This window comes from Nesoenas mayeri (assembly GCF_963082525.1).
Source record: "Nesoenas mayeri genome assembly, chromosome: 3".
Lineage (NCBI taxonomy): Eukaryota > Metazoa > Chordata > Aves > Columbiformes > Columbidae > Nesoenas > Nesoenas mayeri.
In genome coordinates this window covers 120102912-120119917 of record NC_137544.1, presented here as the reverse complement: position 1 = coordinate 120119917, position 17006 = coordinate 120102912, and the positions used below count along the sequence as shown (strand labels likewise).

The 17006-nt window shown below is 41.8% G+C and overlaps 1 protein-coding gene across 1 annotated transcript in view; it reads right to left on the bottom strand.

Annotated features, from left to right (window-relative positions):
• EFEMP1 (EGF containing fibulin extracellular matrix protein 1) overlaps window positions 1–17006 on the bottom strand; it is a gene marked incomplete at its 5' end in the record, with an annotated part of 44136 nt that overhangs the window by 1192 nt on the left and 25938 nt on the right. The window contains 6 exons of the mRNA XM_080343014.1: window positions 914–1109; window positions 1244–1367; window positions 2827–2946; window positions 4345–4464; window positions 6747–6866; window positions 10319–10441. Of these exons, the coding sequence (XP_080199140.1) occupies window positions 914–1109; window positions 1244–1367; window positions 2827–2946; window positions 4345–4464; window positions 6747–6866; window positions 10319–10441 (803 nt within the window). The remainder of the gene's footprint in view (window positions 1–913; window positions 1110–1243; window positions 1368–2826; window positions 2947–4344; window positions 4465–6746; window positions 6867–10318; window positions 10442–17006) is intronic.

Sequence of the window (17006 nt, the reverse complement as noted above, 5' to 3'; positions counted from 1 at the left end):
TAAATGCAGGGAAAAGCACTGGATTATGGGATATACCAGAACAAGTGAGATACAGATGAGCAGTTCCATGTTCCCATCTTGGGGAAACATGGTGTAAACAGGCAATGCCGCTTTTTGGTACGTGTTTTGGGTGTACTATCAAACCCCCTCATCTTCAGACTTGAAGGCAAAACCTTTCCAATTAATATATTTCTGACTGAAGCTTTTTGTACTGATTCTGTTTTACTGAGTGTAAAGCCACCCACGAAGCAAAAAAGGATTTCCCAGGAATTTGTAATTAAAGTGTCCAAGAAAATCAGATTCCTTAAAAAAATCTTAAACAGATGTTATAGACACTTTCATCCATGTTTATCTACTTGAATGTGTGATACCAACAGGAAATACTGCTATCCTAAGTCCTTTGAGCTTTCATGGTTTGCTGAAATGGGAAAAGAAAGGCTTATGTTTGTCTCAACACAAAACCTTTAAGCTGGCCTGAACTGGGGGCTTTAGAAATCAGTGCCCAATCCCAAGCTATTTTTGATTTATTTACTTTTTTTCCAAAAAAATAGAAATTTAAAGTAATTGTACAAGAATCTTCTCCTAAATATTAATACATATACATGGAGTGTTGGTACAGAGAGCAAAAAGCATAGAGGCATCTCATTTGAACTTGACATGGGTGTCACAGGATTGCCAAACATTCCTGATGGTTATTAGTGATTCAAAATAAACAGATTGATTCTCAGCGTAGAGTTTTCAGGCAGAAAAGTAAAAGGCTCTTTAAATTCTGGAAATCAAAGCACATTTAAGAAGGAAACACCACAAAGTTGATAAACTTTGGGATGCTGTGATGCGCTCACGGGGACATTCGCTGGGTTTGCGGTGGCAAGGGACTCCAAGGCCTTGGTGGCACCAGTGCTTCAATACTCACTCTCAGGTAAAACTCTCCATTCTCGTTTCCAGACTTGATCCGGAATGTGTTGATGGTATTAGGGTAAATAGTGGTTGCCTGAATCTGGAAGATGTCGGAGGGCACCGTTCTGTCGGAGCGGATGCTCATGTACTTGTGCACCACAGAGTAAGGCAGCTCTCGGCAGATGGCGTTGGACACGGGGCAGACGCAGCGGCTGCAAAACAAAAACGGATGGAACCCTCATGGTTGCAAACAAACACGGTATTTGCTTTCTGTTCTATTTGATCATTTTGCTTGTTGAGGATGATCCTGAGTAAAAAAAAACCCAAACACTAATATTTCTCTTACTTCTCAGATGTAAGGACATAAGGCTCTTGACAAGGATTTCTCGGGTAACAACGAAATCCTCCGTGGTAATTCCAGCAAATTTCATCCTCTCGGCATTCATTAGTGGTCTCGCACTCATTTATGTCTAGGAGGAAGGAACAGGGAGTGTGTCAAAGCAGATATTTGCTACAAAGGCACAATATCTTCAAAACAACAACCAAAAAAAAGCCACCTGTTTGTTGAAACCCATCAGGTTTCCATGTTCTTCTCTATCTGCTTCTTCTTCAGCCTGGCTATAAAGGACTTCTCGGTGCAGAAATGGAATAAACTTGTTTATCAAGTGGTAATTAAGCCTGAAGACTTTTCTTAGTTGACTGAAGAAACATATTAATCATACTATACGTAATGCAACCGTAGCCATACTGTAAAGTTCCTAATTAGTAAAGAATGGATGTGTAGTAGAAGATATCTTGTAGACAGAGGAAAGACTTTTGAGGGAGAACTGTGATTTTTCTGCCCTTCGCAGGTTCTCATTTTTAATTGTCTGTGTTTCATAGCCTAACTAAAAGGCTTAATTAATGGTGACACTTAAACTAAAATAGCTTTGAAAGAAATAACGAAAACGGGTTTGGTTTTCTGCAAAGTAGAGCTTTCTTATTTTCTCTGGGAAAATAACCATGAATAGAGGTGGGGACTGTCAGACTTGCACTGTATTAATGCTCTGTTATCCTGTCAGTGCCAGCACCCAACTACTGTCTACCTGTACAGTCTCCCAAAATAGTCACAGAAAGGGTTTATTCATATATAATCTCTGGGAAGGCACAAACAGATCCTTAGCTGGGCAAACTGCCTAGCCCAAAATGTTCAGCATGCTATCCTTAAGGGAAGGCAATTTGAATTTTATAAAAATATTAATAAACAATTTCAGTGATTTCCTTGTCCCTTTCTACCAATAATTAGTACACTATTTATTTCTAAAAATAACGACTATTAAACTGGGTTCTGTATTACAGAAGCCATGGTTCTTGTTCTTAATATGATGTTGTGCAGTATTCTGTAAAAAGATGCAAGGAGACATTTAGCACCACTGAAGAGAAAAACACAAACTGTAAAACTCTGGCATTTGGTGGCACTTGACCAGAATATTTATTTGCTAAACACAAATGATATAAGCTGCTCAAGGCTTGCATTTTTCTCCTGTTATCAGAAGAAACAGATCTTTCATTTCTACTCTGCCTGGATTTAGGGACCTCCATCAATAAAAGATGCTATAAAGCCATGTTCAGTGTCTGGAACAAATGGCCTGATTTTTATTTTCAGAGATATTTATCTCTGAAAGTTACTCATTGCCTGGACATCCAAGACAAGTTGTACTTGGTTGCAAAAGCCGAAATTTTGTTCTAGGAATCTAAAGGGTTTAGAGTTTGAGCTGAAGGATTAAAATAAAAAGAATTAATAGAAGATATGCAATTAATCATCAAATGCTTTATCAACGTATCTTTTGCTAACATAATGAAACATAATGTAATTAAAGATAAACATTTAGATAGCAAGCACTCTAAATGGTGTTATTAATGCTGGGATATAGAGATGAGGGCACTTACCTTGACACGTTCTGCCTCCTACAACCTGGTATCCTTCAGGGCACACACACGAGAACTTCCCTGGTTCGTTGACACACTGATACTGACATATATAGCTTGAGGTTCTGCATTCATCCGTGTCTGCGAGAGCAAAAGAGCTTAAAGTGACTGTGGTTTAACATCAGAACTAAATATAACAGCTAAATGTGGGTTCTGACAGGGAGAAAATGAATTCTGTCTAAGGAGTAAGTTATCAGAAATCTGAAATGTACTGCTTAAGGCCTCGAAGTTGCAAACAAAAGGGCTGGTTCTACTTGTTTTTATCTTGCAAAAAGAGGATTTTTTTTGGATTTGAGAAAGCAGAAGCTAAATTAGATTTCAGAACAGGCTTGGGAAAATAACTCCCGAAAGAATTTATACTTGTAGTATTCCAAAATGTGATTACTTTCACAAAAACACAGATGTGAGATTAGTTAGGAAGGCAAAAGTATCGCCTTTGTACTTGTGCCCTGCGCTAATGGAGCTGCTCTTTGGGAACGAAGGTCTCCGTTCAGTCTTCAAATAAGTGTATCCCATTCTCTTTTGCTTTTTTATTCTTGTGCAACCATCAGTCCCTTGCCAGAGAAGTGTGGCGTGAAACAGAATTTATCAGTACGTGCCATTAACTGGAAATTAAAGGAAACCTATCAAAGCTAAGGAACATTTTCGGAAAAGAGCAGAACTCCCTCCTGCTCCCTCTGAGGCCTGAGCCCCGTTCTTGGTTTGGGATCGGGGTGTCCTGGGAGGCTGCAGATTTGCTGCTCCCTGTTCCGTTCGCTCGTGAGTAGGAGCAGCTTAAGGAAGTTGGAGCGGGAGCATCTGAGCCAGCTCTGCTGGCTCAGGGAGGAGGGCAGTGGTGAACCAAAACCAGCTCTTTGGCTGCAAGGCTGGTAGGAAGGACATGGGCTTAGAGGTGAGATCATCGGGTGTCCAAAAGGAGATTAGAGGCCCCCTGTGGAGACTCTGGCAGGGGAAAGAAAGTGGTGATTGTCTGATCATCAGGAGTTGAGCTGTTTGTGTACACAAGAGCCACCTCAAAAGCACAATTGTCACTTCCTTCCAATCAAAAATGTTGAGGTTTTGCTTTCAGAGGAGCCCAACAACACACAAAATTGCACTTGTTTTTTTGGTTTGCTTTCCTTTCCAATCCATTTAATGGTCATCAGCGTTAGACCACACACAATTCGAGTGAGTTTGTGAAACAAGTATTGAGAAGCCTTATTCTTCCTAGCTGCGATCTGAACTGCAGTGATGTCTGCCTTGTTTTGCACTTACTGTTAGACACCCATATCCACATGTACCTGAATGCAGCTGCACCTACTAAGGTCTGCATTAGCAAACACGTTTGCAACATTAAAAATCAATGTCTTAAGGGTTTTGGCTACTAATTGCACCCACAGTGTGGCTCCACCTGAATGGTATCCCTTAGTTCACATAAAGATTTCTGGTAAAGTAGTTTTTTAACAAAATTGCTCATCCAAGACAAAGAAACTTTCTTACCTTCACAGTTGATTCTGTCACTGCTTAACTCAAATCCTGGATTGCACTGACAGATGAAAGAACCCAGGATATTGTAACACTGTTGTGCACACGGGTTATTGGCATCACATTCGTTTATGTCTGAAAGGAAAAATTACTGATCTTTATCTTGTGTAGCTGGTAATTAGACTGATTAAGTGGATTAGTCCTTAGTCTGGGTCTATTGCTTAGCAGAAGCTCAGTTGACTATATCAATATAGATCTGCAGTCTTGGAACAACGTCAGATCTGTGCTTTACACTCCATGTAGAAAGAGTGTTTTTTCCAGGAATGAGAGTTATTCTAATGTGTGATGAATTCTTCCAAAAATGTTTAGTGTGGCTATTAAACTCCACATTCCAGCATCTTTTTTTCAGGTATGAAATGCCAAGTCTCTATAAATAATTGATATAAGGAACATACTGATAAGACCTCTCAGCATGCAGCGGTTAAGATTTATTTGAGCTATTTATTACCGTTAAAATTTGTTCTTTAAATTCCATTACAATTATAACATGAGCCTTTGAGGCCAGTGGAGTTTTGCAATGCTCTAAGGCCTAAACCATATTGGGGGAAGGTATGTAGATTTTCTTCCATGATGTGCCCATCCTAAGAACATATGTGAGAAGCAATCTTTAATGGGAAGTTTATTTAATTACAATCACCTCTGGAATCTGTAATGCTTGTTTTTCATGGGCTGTTGACTGGGTGCTGCTCACTCTGTAAATGTTAGTGCATTTTTCCTTGTATTAATCCCCCGTATGTTGTCCATTCGTATGTCTTTAACAGATATAACCATTTGTACCGAGCTGCATTTGGAAAAAAATCTTGAGTTCATGGCTTTTGCAAATGCTTATAAATGTCAGCAGCACTCAGACATTTACAGATACAACTAAAAACTGACAAAGATGATGAAGATCAGGCATTCACAAAAAATAAACCAATGAGGAGGTTGTTAATTTGGTACATGATGGACCTCATAGTCCTGAAAATGAACGGTAATAGGGGAAAACTGATTACAAAGTATTTTTTCTTCCTCCTTTTAGTTGATTTCTGGCAAGAGCGCAAAGACTGTACATCATGACAATGCTACCAGAAGGAATAAATAAGCTAGCCAGAGCCATAATTCTCTTTGTTTGCCTTCCAAGAAGTATTGACCCACTTTCAATATATGCAAAAGTTGTAACACAAATGCAAGCGGTACAGCTGTCAAGTAGCACTTCTGCCAGATGACTCCTGCAGATGTGAGAGTCTGTCTGGAGGCAGCGACCGTTCAGTTACGCATTTTCTTCTGAAGATTTCCATCACCTTTCCTGGTGGGAGTGCGGCTGTCCAGGCCAGGACACCAGCAATCAGGGCCTGGCAAACTTGGACCTGCCACACGGATTTGTGAGCATAACTGGAAGAATACACCTTGCATTTGAGCTCTGGAAAGGGTCAAATAAGCAACAGCTCATCACGTGGTTATGTTGTGCCCATGTGCAATTTTTTATCCTATCCTTTGGTGGAAAACAGGAAATTCCTCCCTCACTTCAGTGTTACGCAGTGTGCCAGGGTACGTGAGAAAATATGGCGATGTTTGGAGTCGGGAGAGAAGCTGGAAAACCCAGATTGATTTTTATATGTTTAAAAATATGTATAAAATATAGATTATACATAGGTTATATCCATCAAGTACTTCTGACCATCTCCATCATCAGCCTTTTATGGCCATTCTCTCTGCACTTCAGCAGTTACCTTTTTATTATTACTTTATCCAACTCCTCTAGAACAGAGCCTATGATTTCAAGCTTAACAGCAGTCTATACGTTTTACTGCAAGGACTCCCTTAGTGTTTTATTTTTGAAGGGAGAATCACTTCAGAAAGGTCACTGTTCCTTAGTGGTCCTCATTCTCATTTTTAACATTATTTTCTGGATATTAAAATGTGACACTCTTAGATACTTTCATCACTAAGTTTATCATGTGCTGAGGATAATTACACTGAACTGCAGAGGAACACTCTTGCTTCCCCTGGTTCCCAGTTCCAGCCTTTGTGTTGCATGAACTGGGAATAATAGCATGAAAGCCAATGACAATGCAAAGCAATCCATCAGAACGGAAAGAATAATTAGATCTAAGATTAAATAATGAATATAAACCTCCAGGGTTCCAGCTGCCAAACTAGATGCTCCTCAGAAACCTGCTGCACCAAGGCAATACCAGGTTTCCTCTAACCCTCCTGCACTCCAGATTGCTTGCAGGAGAGCCGCTCAATGTAGCACCGGTTACAACTCCTTAGTTGGTATTTATTCCCTTTAGGTTGGGATGAAGACACTGCAATTTTGGCTGTGGCAAGTTATGAGTCTCCCCATGGGGCGTGCGAGTCCCTGCAGAGGTTCTTACCTACGCAGGTGTGGTTGTTGGATGCCAGCTGGAAGCCCGCGTTGCACTGGCAGTAGTAGGAGCCGGGCGTGTTGACGCAGCGGTGGTGGCAGTACGGGGGCAGCGTGCATTCGTCCACGTCTGAGGTGGCAAAACACACAAATTAGTTTAAACGGAATCACAGCAGCGCACTCTTGCTGTCTTGGGTCCAAAGAAACTGTGAAGTTAATTGCACTTGATTAAATGTGGGGGGGGAAAAGGTGATGTGAGCTACGTACTGCTTCTATGGATATTAATGGGAATACTATTTAACTTCTGTACAAATCTGTTTGATGCTGATTGCCTTCCAGCCTCTGACATCACTAGATGTTCAGAATTTATTTTTTATTCAGTTCCACACACTGCTTAGCTGTGTTTATTTTGCACAGGTAAAACCAAGAATGTTTTGTTCTGCTTTTCAACCAAGATTACTCATGATGCAAACATAACGCTGACCGATGCAGCGAATGGAGCTTGTAGCTCGTTCTTCCCAAAAACTAGCACGCGGTGCGCTTAGCATACACTACATCTTTTCAGCTCCGTTAGGAAGAGTCCAGATTTTCTGTGTAAGTACAGTGAGGACAGATGATTAATGGCATTTAAACAGGTGGCCGTGCTTCTGCAGGGACCCCCCGAAAGCGGCGGGGGTCGCGGGGCTGCTGTCACTGCCCTTGTCTCCTGCAGCCCTTGCCATGCAGCAGCACTGGCACCTCCTGCCCTGCTCGGCCTGGCTGAAGCTGGTGCTGTCCCGGGCAGGATTAACTCTCCGTGCAGCCTGGCCCCCGTTTGCAGGTGGAGCAGGCTGCGCCGTTCCAAGTTTCGGCATTCCTCCTGTGCATCGGAGCAAGCTTTGCACCTGCGAACCATACAAAATGTGCCCCAGCCCCTTCTGTTACCTCCCTGCATTTTAGAAGTTTTTCTTGCATTCTGGAGGAGATAGTGCCTCTGCCTGAAAAACATTTCTTATTTATTATGCCACAGTGCTGGTTGTGCATGTATGTGCAGCAAAAACGTCTTTAGGAGAAATCTGTGCCGTGTCATGTACGCGTACACAAAGTGAGATTTCAAAGGCTCAGCGCTCACACAAATAAGACCAGTTTTCACTGGAACAAAGAAAGGCACTTCCCATATCCATGCCAGATCTTGAGTTTCCTACCTCCAGCTGTTTCCACCATAGATGTGTTTAAAAAGAGGCCAAGGCTTTTCTTTTTTTTTTAAATAATGAGGAAAAGTGTTTGTTTTAATATCAAGCGAAAAAATAATCTTGAGAAGTTAACCCTTTCTTTGTCAAACTTGCAGTCGCTGTTTGGGGCTGAACTTAGAAGTGGAGTGTTTTGGACGGTTCTGAATGAAAAGGCTTACGCTGGAAAATCCCTGGCTATCCGTACGGCAGCGATTGCTGCTGGAACTCTTTTTTTGCAGAGAGAAATTCAGAAGTAGAAATGGAATAAATTAGGAGACACAGTAGATCTTTTCCAGGACTAAGCTCTTACAAATTGCTGTTCAAAGACCTGATTATACAATATAGACATAGCTTTGTGTAGGCACCGCATTTATGCACAGAAATGTTTCCAGGATCTGACTCTAATTCAGTGGGAGCTTTCCTTGTGGGATTAGGCACATCAGCTCCATGCAAATCTCAAGGCTAAGCATCATCTAAATAATTCAGCCAAATCTTCTGTTTGAAGTGATGCTGGCAAACAATTCATTCTATCTGCGGTCTCTTTTGGTCTGGAAAGACTAATTTTGCAACATGTGAACAGGCAAATTTAAAAAAAAAAATCTCAAAAAAAGACAGAAATGATGAGTGAATTTAGATTTAAATCAATCAATTGTTAGAAATGAGTCCTTTTCTCCCTTTACCTTGAAGCCAAAATAGTCTGGAAAAATTTCTTTCAAATTTGCGAAACATTTCCGCCCATATGGAGAACTCTATCAAGATCTGGCCCCAAGAACATTTTCTGGCTAAGTGGTTACAAAATCCCCAAAGACGGGCTTTATTCTGAAATGCTGACAGTACAAAGTGTAGGGATGTACTTATAATTTAGGTCAGTGTGTAATATGTAACACAGGTGTTATTCTTGGTTTTGACCTAAATAGGAGAGGGGAAACTTCACTTTCCAGACATGTTCACGTAGAGATTTAGGGGCTTAAATGTATTCCCATGTAGATATAAGGGTGTTTCCTTCTGCTGCTTTTCTTTTGAGCGCTGTAAATGTGTCCTGCAAGACTTTCAGGTAGTACCATAGGTCCTAACATTGAGTGCTATTGCACAGCAGTAATACACTTTGCCTGCTCTAAAACCTAATCTAGATTTAAGAAAAATAAAAATCAATGACCTGTCAAAACTATTCCACCTACATTCCAAACGACTCATCCCACTCTTGCACAGAGAACTGAGAAACAGCAAATACATCTGTGTTTATATTCACTTGTCAGTTCAGGGCCTGATCAACATCTTTTGGGAAAGAGGGAAGAAGTTTTGGGTTGATTTCTACAGCCTTGGCTCAGCACCCTGAAGAGCGAGCCATGCCCAGAAATGTAAGTTAGTCTAGATATGTACCCAAATAGCCCCAGTTTCCTTCCTGCAGCTCTCGGTAGGTGCCGACTACCGACCGCCTTTGCAAGGCTTTTGCAAGAGATTAAAAATGACAAAAATTCTTAAACAGATCCCTAATACCAAACACTTTTCTCCCACGCTGCATAAAACCCATCGTGTGTCTTACTCAAGACCACCCCTTACACCACCAGCTCACGATGTGTATATTTGATTCTCTCGTTTCATAGTAGTTTTTATTATCTCTGACAAAGCTAAGGCTTAAGGCTGGAGTGCCTATAAAAGCAATTCATCCGTTGAAATCCTGATTGACGAGGTGTTAAATAAAGGCAGGAGGAGGGCTGCAGGAACAGAGAAATGGCACTTCTGCGTAACGCCCCCAGTGAGGATGGAGCAGGAAAGATGCAGCGTTTACGCTGCACTTGGATTTAATTTAATGCTGTACTTGTATAGGTCCCAAGGGTGCTGATAGTTTATCTTGGCACAAAGTAGAAAGTGTGGCGGTTTGTACATTGCAAATCTCGTATACCTGCATTCAGAGTTTCCATCTCCCTCATTTGTGCTCGTAAAACTGAGAAGTGAAGCAGAGCGTGCAGGGGGGCTCTGCAGAGCCCGGCTTAGGGCTGCGTGAAGGCAGAGCTTTGTCCTGCGGCTCTGGGTCGGCTCTCGCTGAGGTCAGTGGAAAGACTCGCTGTAGTTTGCTGCTACAGTAGATGTATGACTGGATCTGGGACATTGGGCAACACCCCAACACAAACAGTAAACACAATGGTAACTATTAGGAAAATTAATCTTGTGAAGTTCAACTCCAAGTGTTGATTATACATAAAACAGTTTCTAGTTCCATGGTTTAGCAATTAATTATTGTGATGAAGCGATGATTCCTTTGCATTTCAAAGTGATACAGCTATTTTACAGCACACATACCTATACACTTTATAATCAATACAAAGATTGCAACTGATAATGAAAGAAAATAGTCTAGAATGACACTTACCCACGCATTGGTCCCCCCGTTTCTGATAGCCTGGAGGACACTGGCAGCTGAAGGACCCTCTTAAATTCACACACACTTGGTCGGCTCTACAATTATGGGCTCCAGTTGCACATTCATCTATATCTTTATTAAAAAAAAAAAGCAAATGTAGTATTAGTCATAAAGTTTGCTTAAATATGTAGCCCATTGAAATGCCTTCCCCATCTTCAAGCCACCTATAGGTAAAGGCAGCAAAGTCCATATACTCCAAAGATATCACCTCAATGCTTATTCCATCTGCAGGACATAAAATGTTATCAGATCTCTCGCAGCTTTTAATTCTGATATACTGCACTTGGAAATATTTGCAGATATGGTTATTTTCAACAGATACTTTATTTGTTAAATACCATTAATGTTTTGTGCTTATCACTAAATATTTCTGTCAACTTCTGGAAACTTTATCATATTTTTATCATATTTTAATAATTTGACTTTTCTTCCCTCCATGCTGGTTGGTTGTTTCATGCTGAATTACTCCGGAAGATTTCAGCAAACATAGTTCAGCCCTCTCTGAAGAAGGAGATGAGTTAGAAACATGTTTTGCTACCACTAGGAAGCCTCTGGTGAACTCTTTTGCACGGTTCCTGTGAACAGAGACTTGGAACGTGGTCGGTGGTGGCCTTCCCATCAGGAACAGATCTGCCTCTTGTCATTCCCATGGAAATTCCCCTAATTCGGTCAATCTGTTAAAGCCACAGAAACAGTTTCTGTATGCTTGGATTTGAACAGCACAGCTAAAAATGCAAAGACTAGACCGATAACTCTTCAGGGTAACTCAGGCAGCTTTTAGTTCGCACTAAATGCAAGTTTATACAAGTATAAACCAAACATTTTGATTTTTGCCTATTCATTATAACTGCTGGAGGTACTTAATTATAATTAAACTGCATGTGCTGACAAATAGGTTGCTTAAAATGGAATTACAATTTGCTTTCTCATCTGAACATCCAAAATGCTGGAGAGCTTTTAATTGTAACCTGACACAGTACAGTGAAAGAGCTTTTTAATTTTGGCGTTGTACACAATTTGGAGACTTGAGGCTGAATAAACAAATTCCTTAAAACTTATGATCTCTAGTTTACAAATCTCAGCTGACCTCTCTATTTGTATAGGCACTGGGGACGTTAGAACATCACCAGTGGCAGATTCTGGGTGGTGCTTTGGAAAAAATGATGGATTCTTTCTCATAGCAAATGAAAACAATTTCGACCACAAGATTCAAGAAAAAAATAAACCATCAACAGTTTGAATTAATTCTCAATGTTTGCCCTTTCCCCAAACGTCCAAATATTTTACATCTATCTTCTCTTTATCTGACAGGCTAAAAATCAGTTCTTTGACGTGAGGGTGCTCTTTGCATTCCCGCACAGTGTCGGCCCCGAGGCTGCTGTGTCGGTGCAGGACGTGCTGACAGCGTCACTCTGTCCTCGCGGCTGAAAAGCACATTCTCAGGTGTAAAGGCTTTCGGGGACTGGAGCCGGCTGGCTCGTACCAACCCGACACATCGTTAACCGCGGGAGCCAGAGCACGGCCCAGCTCACAGCGAGTCTTGCAGAGACGTCGCCCGGCTTCGCGTGCACTGCTGCTTTCTACAAAGGCTGCAAAGGTGGCTCTAGTTCTCATGCAGCTCAAGTCCTTTTCCTTGCAGAGTAAACTGGAACAAAGGCTTTATTTGCTCTTTAGGAACTTCATACATGAGTAACCGCAACATGAGTTACCTTTTTAGATGGATTAGTTAAAATGCCATTTCTATCCATGGCTTGATTTCTGTTCAGCTTAATTTCTACGGAATAAGCAGCTACTCCAGCTAAAATGAAGGAGACTGGGTTGACTTATGCAGTTGGGGTCTTTGTTTTTTTCCCAATGGTAAGTTCAGTTTGAAAGAAGAACAATTATTCCCAAGTAGTGTTTGACTGCTAGCTGCCTCCTTTCTTGGAAACTCTTGGAGGATTTGATGTTGTGGCCACACAAATCTGTGTTTAGAAGAACAACGTTTTCTTGAGACTTGTTTGAAGGAGTCCTTTAGAGCTTTCCTAAGCTTACTGCAGTTGGGATCCCAACCTGGCTTGCATATTAACTGTGACTGCATGTCCTGTCCGGCTGCTACATGGCAGGAAAATGCATCTTGGTATGTGGTGTACTGTGGGTGGACTTAAGGAGAGCTCTGTCAGTGGCGTCACTGCGTCTTCATGGTGCTTTTTGCTATTTCAGCTGGTTTTCCTGGATGGCTTTTGTTGAGATGCGAGTCCCTAGGCAAGCCAGAGGAAGGCTGATGGCCTGAAGATCATGTTTAAGTACTTCAAGGAAAACATTGTGGGAGGAGAACAACAGGCAGCTAGAAAGGTTTCCGTGCTGCAACATTCAGTTCTGCAATCTCTAGTATTGCAATAATTACAGCTATGTCTATTGTTGTGACTGATACAAGGGTGATGAAGTGAGGGGAAGATTTCAGTGTGGAAAGTGGTGCCAAATGTGAATTGTGTTGGTGTGATACCAGAAGCAGCCCAGCCCTCGTGGAGTGCGGAAAGGAGCACTGGTGGATTTTGCAATGTGATGCCGCTGCACAGATCTCTCTATCTGTGCCTTTGGTGAGTGAGGCCCAGACTGAAGTCTTCAGCTTCTTGGCACTCGATGTGACCTGAATCATCCTCCATTAGAGAAACACTCTTTTTTCTAACTGTCCCGAGAGTTACTAGAGCGCTAGAGGAGTGGAAGTTGTAGGAAGGAGCAACGTCGATGCTGGAGGTCTCCTCGGGATGAGGCACATCAGCTCCACTTTTCTCTGGGGTGGCAGAGGGGTAATTATCTACTAATACACACACGTACGTGCTTCTCTCATACAAAACAGCATAATCTTACACTGGGGGTGCCAATATTGATCTGGGACTCCCACTTACGCGTTCACGGCTCTTGACTGGATAGACTGTCTGCAATTGTTTGGGGTCTGACTGATTTGAAGCTTCCAGCTTGTTTTCTCAGTTATGTCCCTTCTGTATGGAAATCAGTAACTCCCAGGTCTTCATTCCCTTATTCTAAGAACTTCTTTTTCCCATTTACATGGAACTTTTCCAATGCATTAGACGCCTAGCTTGTTTATTGTAACTCGCACGGTGCCCTCTGGTTCTGTGGCAGTGACCTGGAAGCAGCATCAATTCCTGCTGTTGGTCTGCATCAGGCACAGTGATATTAGGATGAGAGGGTGGTTATGCAAAGCCTGTGATTTTCCTTAAGTCTTGCCATCTCATTCCATTTGATATTTCTTGACAAAATCCCTGGACTTAAGTTTGACCGGCAAATTAGGATATCCGGAATCCAAACTTTTGGTTCCTGACTATTACAGCCAGCCCTGCCCAGAGGGATGTGGCACCCATGGGGACAGCAAGCTGGGGCTGGGCTGTGACAAACTCCTGCAGGAACATCACCCAGCGCACCAGCTCGAATCCTAAGAGCAAGATACATTTGTCTGACCTTCCCTCTCTAGCACGAATGTTTAATAATGTGTGTTACGTGCATGTGTATTTATAATAATTAAAAAAATTAAAACAAGACACTCCACTGCACACACTTGTCTCTCTGGGGAGAGGGTGAGAGAACAAACATGTGACAGATGTTTGTCATGTTGCTTAATGCACTACTGGAAAGCACTCAAGATACCACAGTGATGAGTGCAGTATAAGAAACAGATCTAGAAAGAAAATAATGGGCTTTTACAAGCTCATTCTTGAGCATCTTGCCTCTGCATCCCCTTTTCCAAGTGTAGTGTCATCACGATAAAGTTTGTTTCCCTCAATGTTTCAGCAACTGATGCCAGAGCTGAAGTTTCTACCTTGAGCAAGTATCTTGTAAACGATACCTGAACACACTTTCACCTCATTCCTCATCAGCTTTGTTTAAACTTCATTTCTAGATGTTACACATCCATTTGTTCACCCAGGCAGGTAACTGAAATTAGTTTGGTAACCAGTAATGAAAACGATCTTTTAACATCACCCTTTCTTTTTTCTTTGTATTTTCTAATCTCAGCTAAGGCTTTAAAAGGATGTGCTGTTCACTATAGATAAACAGGAGCTGTAAGTTTGTATTAAATTGCTGAGCAACCTGAATGGTATTTGATTATTGGTGCATGCAGCCTTTGAAATATAGATTAATTATTAAACTCACTGTATGTTTGAGTCTGATCTAAGATGTTGCTCAGATTTTTATTCCCAGACAGTTATCCCCTGGACAGTTACAGTCTACATAGCTGGAAAATTTCCTTTGAAATAGCCTGGGTGTCTCTAACTATCCTTGCAGATCCATCTGACTTGAAAATGGAGCTGAGTTACCTTCAGTGTCTCGATCACTGTAATAACTGAACTCAGATGATAGTGTAGTCTTTCAATAGGCCACTCAAAAGCAAACTTATGATGGGACTTATTATTTGTACTTTAAATTATTACAAATAATTTTTTTGAAATGTGAAATGTGATTGGATTGAGTGCTTCAATTTCTATATGTTGTTTATAGGTGTTACATCCAGAATACTGCACTGAAAGAATGTGACTGTGTCAAAGTCAAGTACTTGGGAGATCGCAAAACACAGAATTCATGTTCTCTGAACACTCTGAACTCAGATCCATTGAGCATCATGATCCAGTCTTTAATTATCTGACCCTCATATTCTGTTTGTTTCTGCAGGCTTGTGCTCAGTCAAACCTCACTGCTGCCCAAAGGGGTTCGGTGGTATGGTCCTCTGTCAAATTACAGTAATGACTGCTGTAAAACCCTCCAATTGATGCAAAGAGGGTCAATAGAGAAGGGGGGAGGAACACTACAATTAAGGACATGGGTCTCTCCATTAGATTCCACGTAAGCCACACTGTTCTTGCAGAAATATTTCTGAGTCCTGGAGCATGCTATGGCACATGTGGCCATCAGACCCCAGGGACTCATCCTAATCTGACTGCCAGGGCTACTTTAGAGGGAACTGGGGAGCCTCTGCTATCGCTCACTACCTGCAGGTGAAGACAATGCTGCGACTCGCACAGGCTGCTGCGGGAGGTTTGCAGGGCGCTACAGAAACAACGGGAGAACCGGGGAGGGCAGCAGAGCTTGCTCCTGTATTCCTTCAAAATAGAAAACAACTCGCATTTCATAGTTTTAATTCCACAAGCCTCACTAATGGCTATACCCAGTGATTCCCTCATTTTCCAAAAATGTACCCGCACTCCCTCTTGAAGTGATTTACACAATTATGTCCTTCCATTGCTGACTTTGGCAGCCTGCTCTATATTTCAACCACTAGTTGCGTACAAAATTTTTGCCTGACCTGCTTTTTAGCTATAGCTTTCTCTAAATCTAGTGTACGGTACCTTGGTTTAGAGCTAGTTAGTTTTTCTGCCTCTCTACTGCAAATCCATTCTGTCAGGCTCTTATCTACATCCATAAAATTCTTTCCTAGTCTTCCTTTCTGAGCTACAAACCTGGCTCCGTTCCCTTCACGCTGTGACTCATTTTTCCCAAACCCCCTGACTCATGCTCACTTATGCAACAGCTTAATCTCTGCAATTTTCTTGGTATCATTATGAGAAGTATATAAATTCACAAGATGCGTTTCGCCAGTGCTTTTGCAGGAAAAAAAACGCAACACACATCTATCCTTCATCTTATTTAAGCCACTTAAACCTTTCCTCCTCTAGCTCATACCCGCATGTTGTACTCAGAGCTGGAGAACTGTGTTCTTAACTAACTTAAGTAAGTTTTACTCCTGGGACTAAAGTGCTTGGCTTCTTGCTGCTCACTGCACTCTGTGATTTACTACAGCATCTTCATGCTCTCCTTTGTGTATGCATTCATCTGCTCAAACATGGCACAAAATGTCTGTAGGTTGCTCTCTCTATTCTGGTCTGTAGCAACCTTGTAAGCAGAATATCCCACCAGATCAAGAAGAGGGCTCTCCGCATGACCTTACGGGATTCACATTCTTATTGCTGCCCCCACTGAGCAGCACCAATGGACCAGCTTCTGAATGGTTTTTACAAGTCTAAACCCAGAACGATTCCACTGCTGTCAGGGTTGCACTTGTCGCTGGCTCCAGCCAAGCTGTTCTCCATTTGTTTTGAATGTAAACAATAAATATTTTAGTTAATCAGTTTAAATTTTTTGAGTTCTCAGTATGAGTGAGAGCAGCAAATGATTCCGTGTATTTTTCTAGGAGGTTCATCTGCACTGCAAACGCTGCCTCCCACGTAAGCAGCGGCACCAGTGAGTCTGATACCAGACGCACCATCATCCGCACAGTACTGCAGGTATCCAGCTTCAAGGACCTGGAAAACCTCCCACTCTTGTCCGCTTCATCAGCTTCCCTTCTCTCTAGAAGACTCTGTTTAGTATTATTTTTCAGAAATAACCAGCCGAAGGTAAAATACTGAAGAAATTAGAACACTCTGGTTCTCCCATGAGCGTGGGCTTACTTTATTTTACCAAATTAACTATTCCGTCCCTTATTTATGTTTCTTTTATTGTTCTTGCAACTGAAGCCAAGCTCACTGCTCTGTCGTTTCCTGGATCCTCCCTGATCCTTTCTTACACATAGGAACAACATTAGCAACCTCCAAATTCCCTGGTTCCCTCCCCAGCCTTCGCAAGCTATCAACAATTTCTGTCA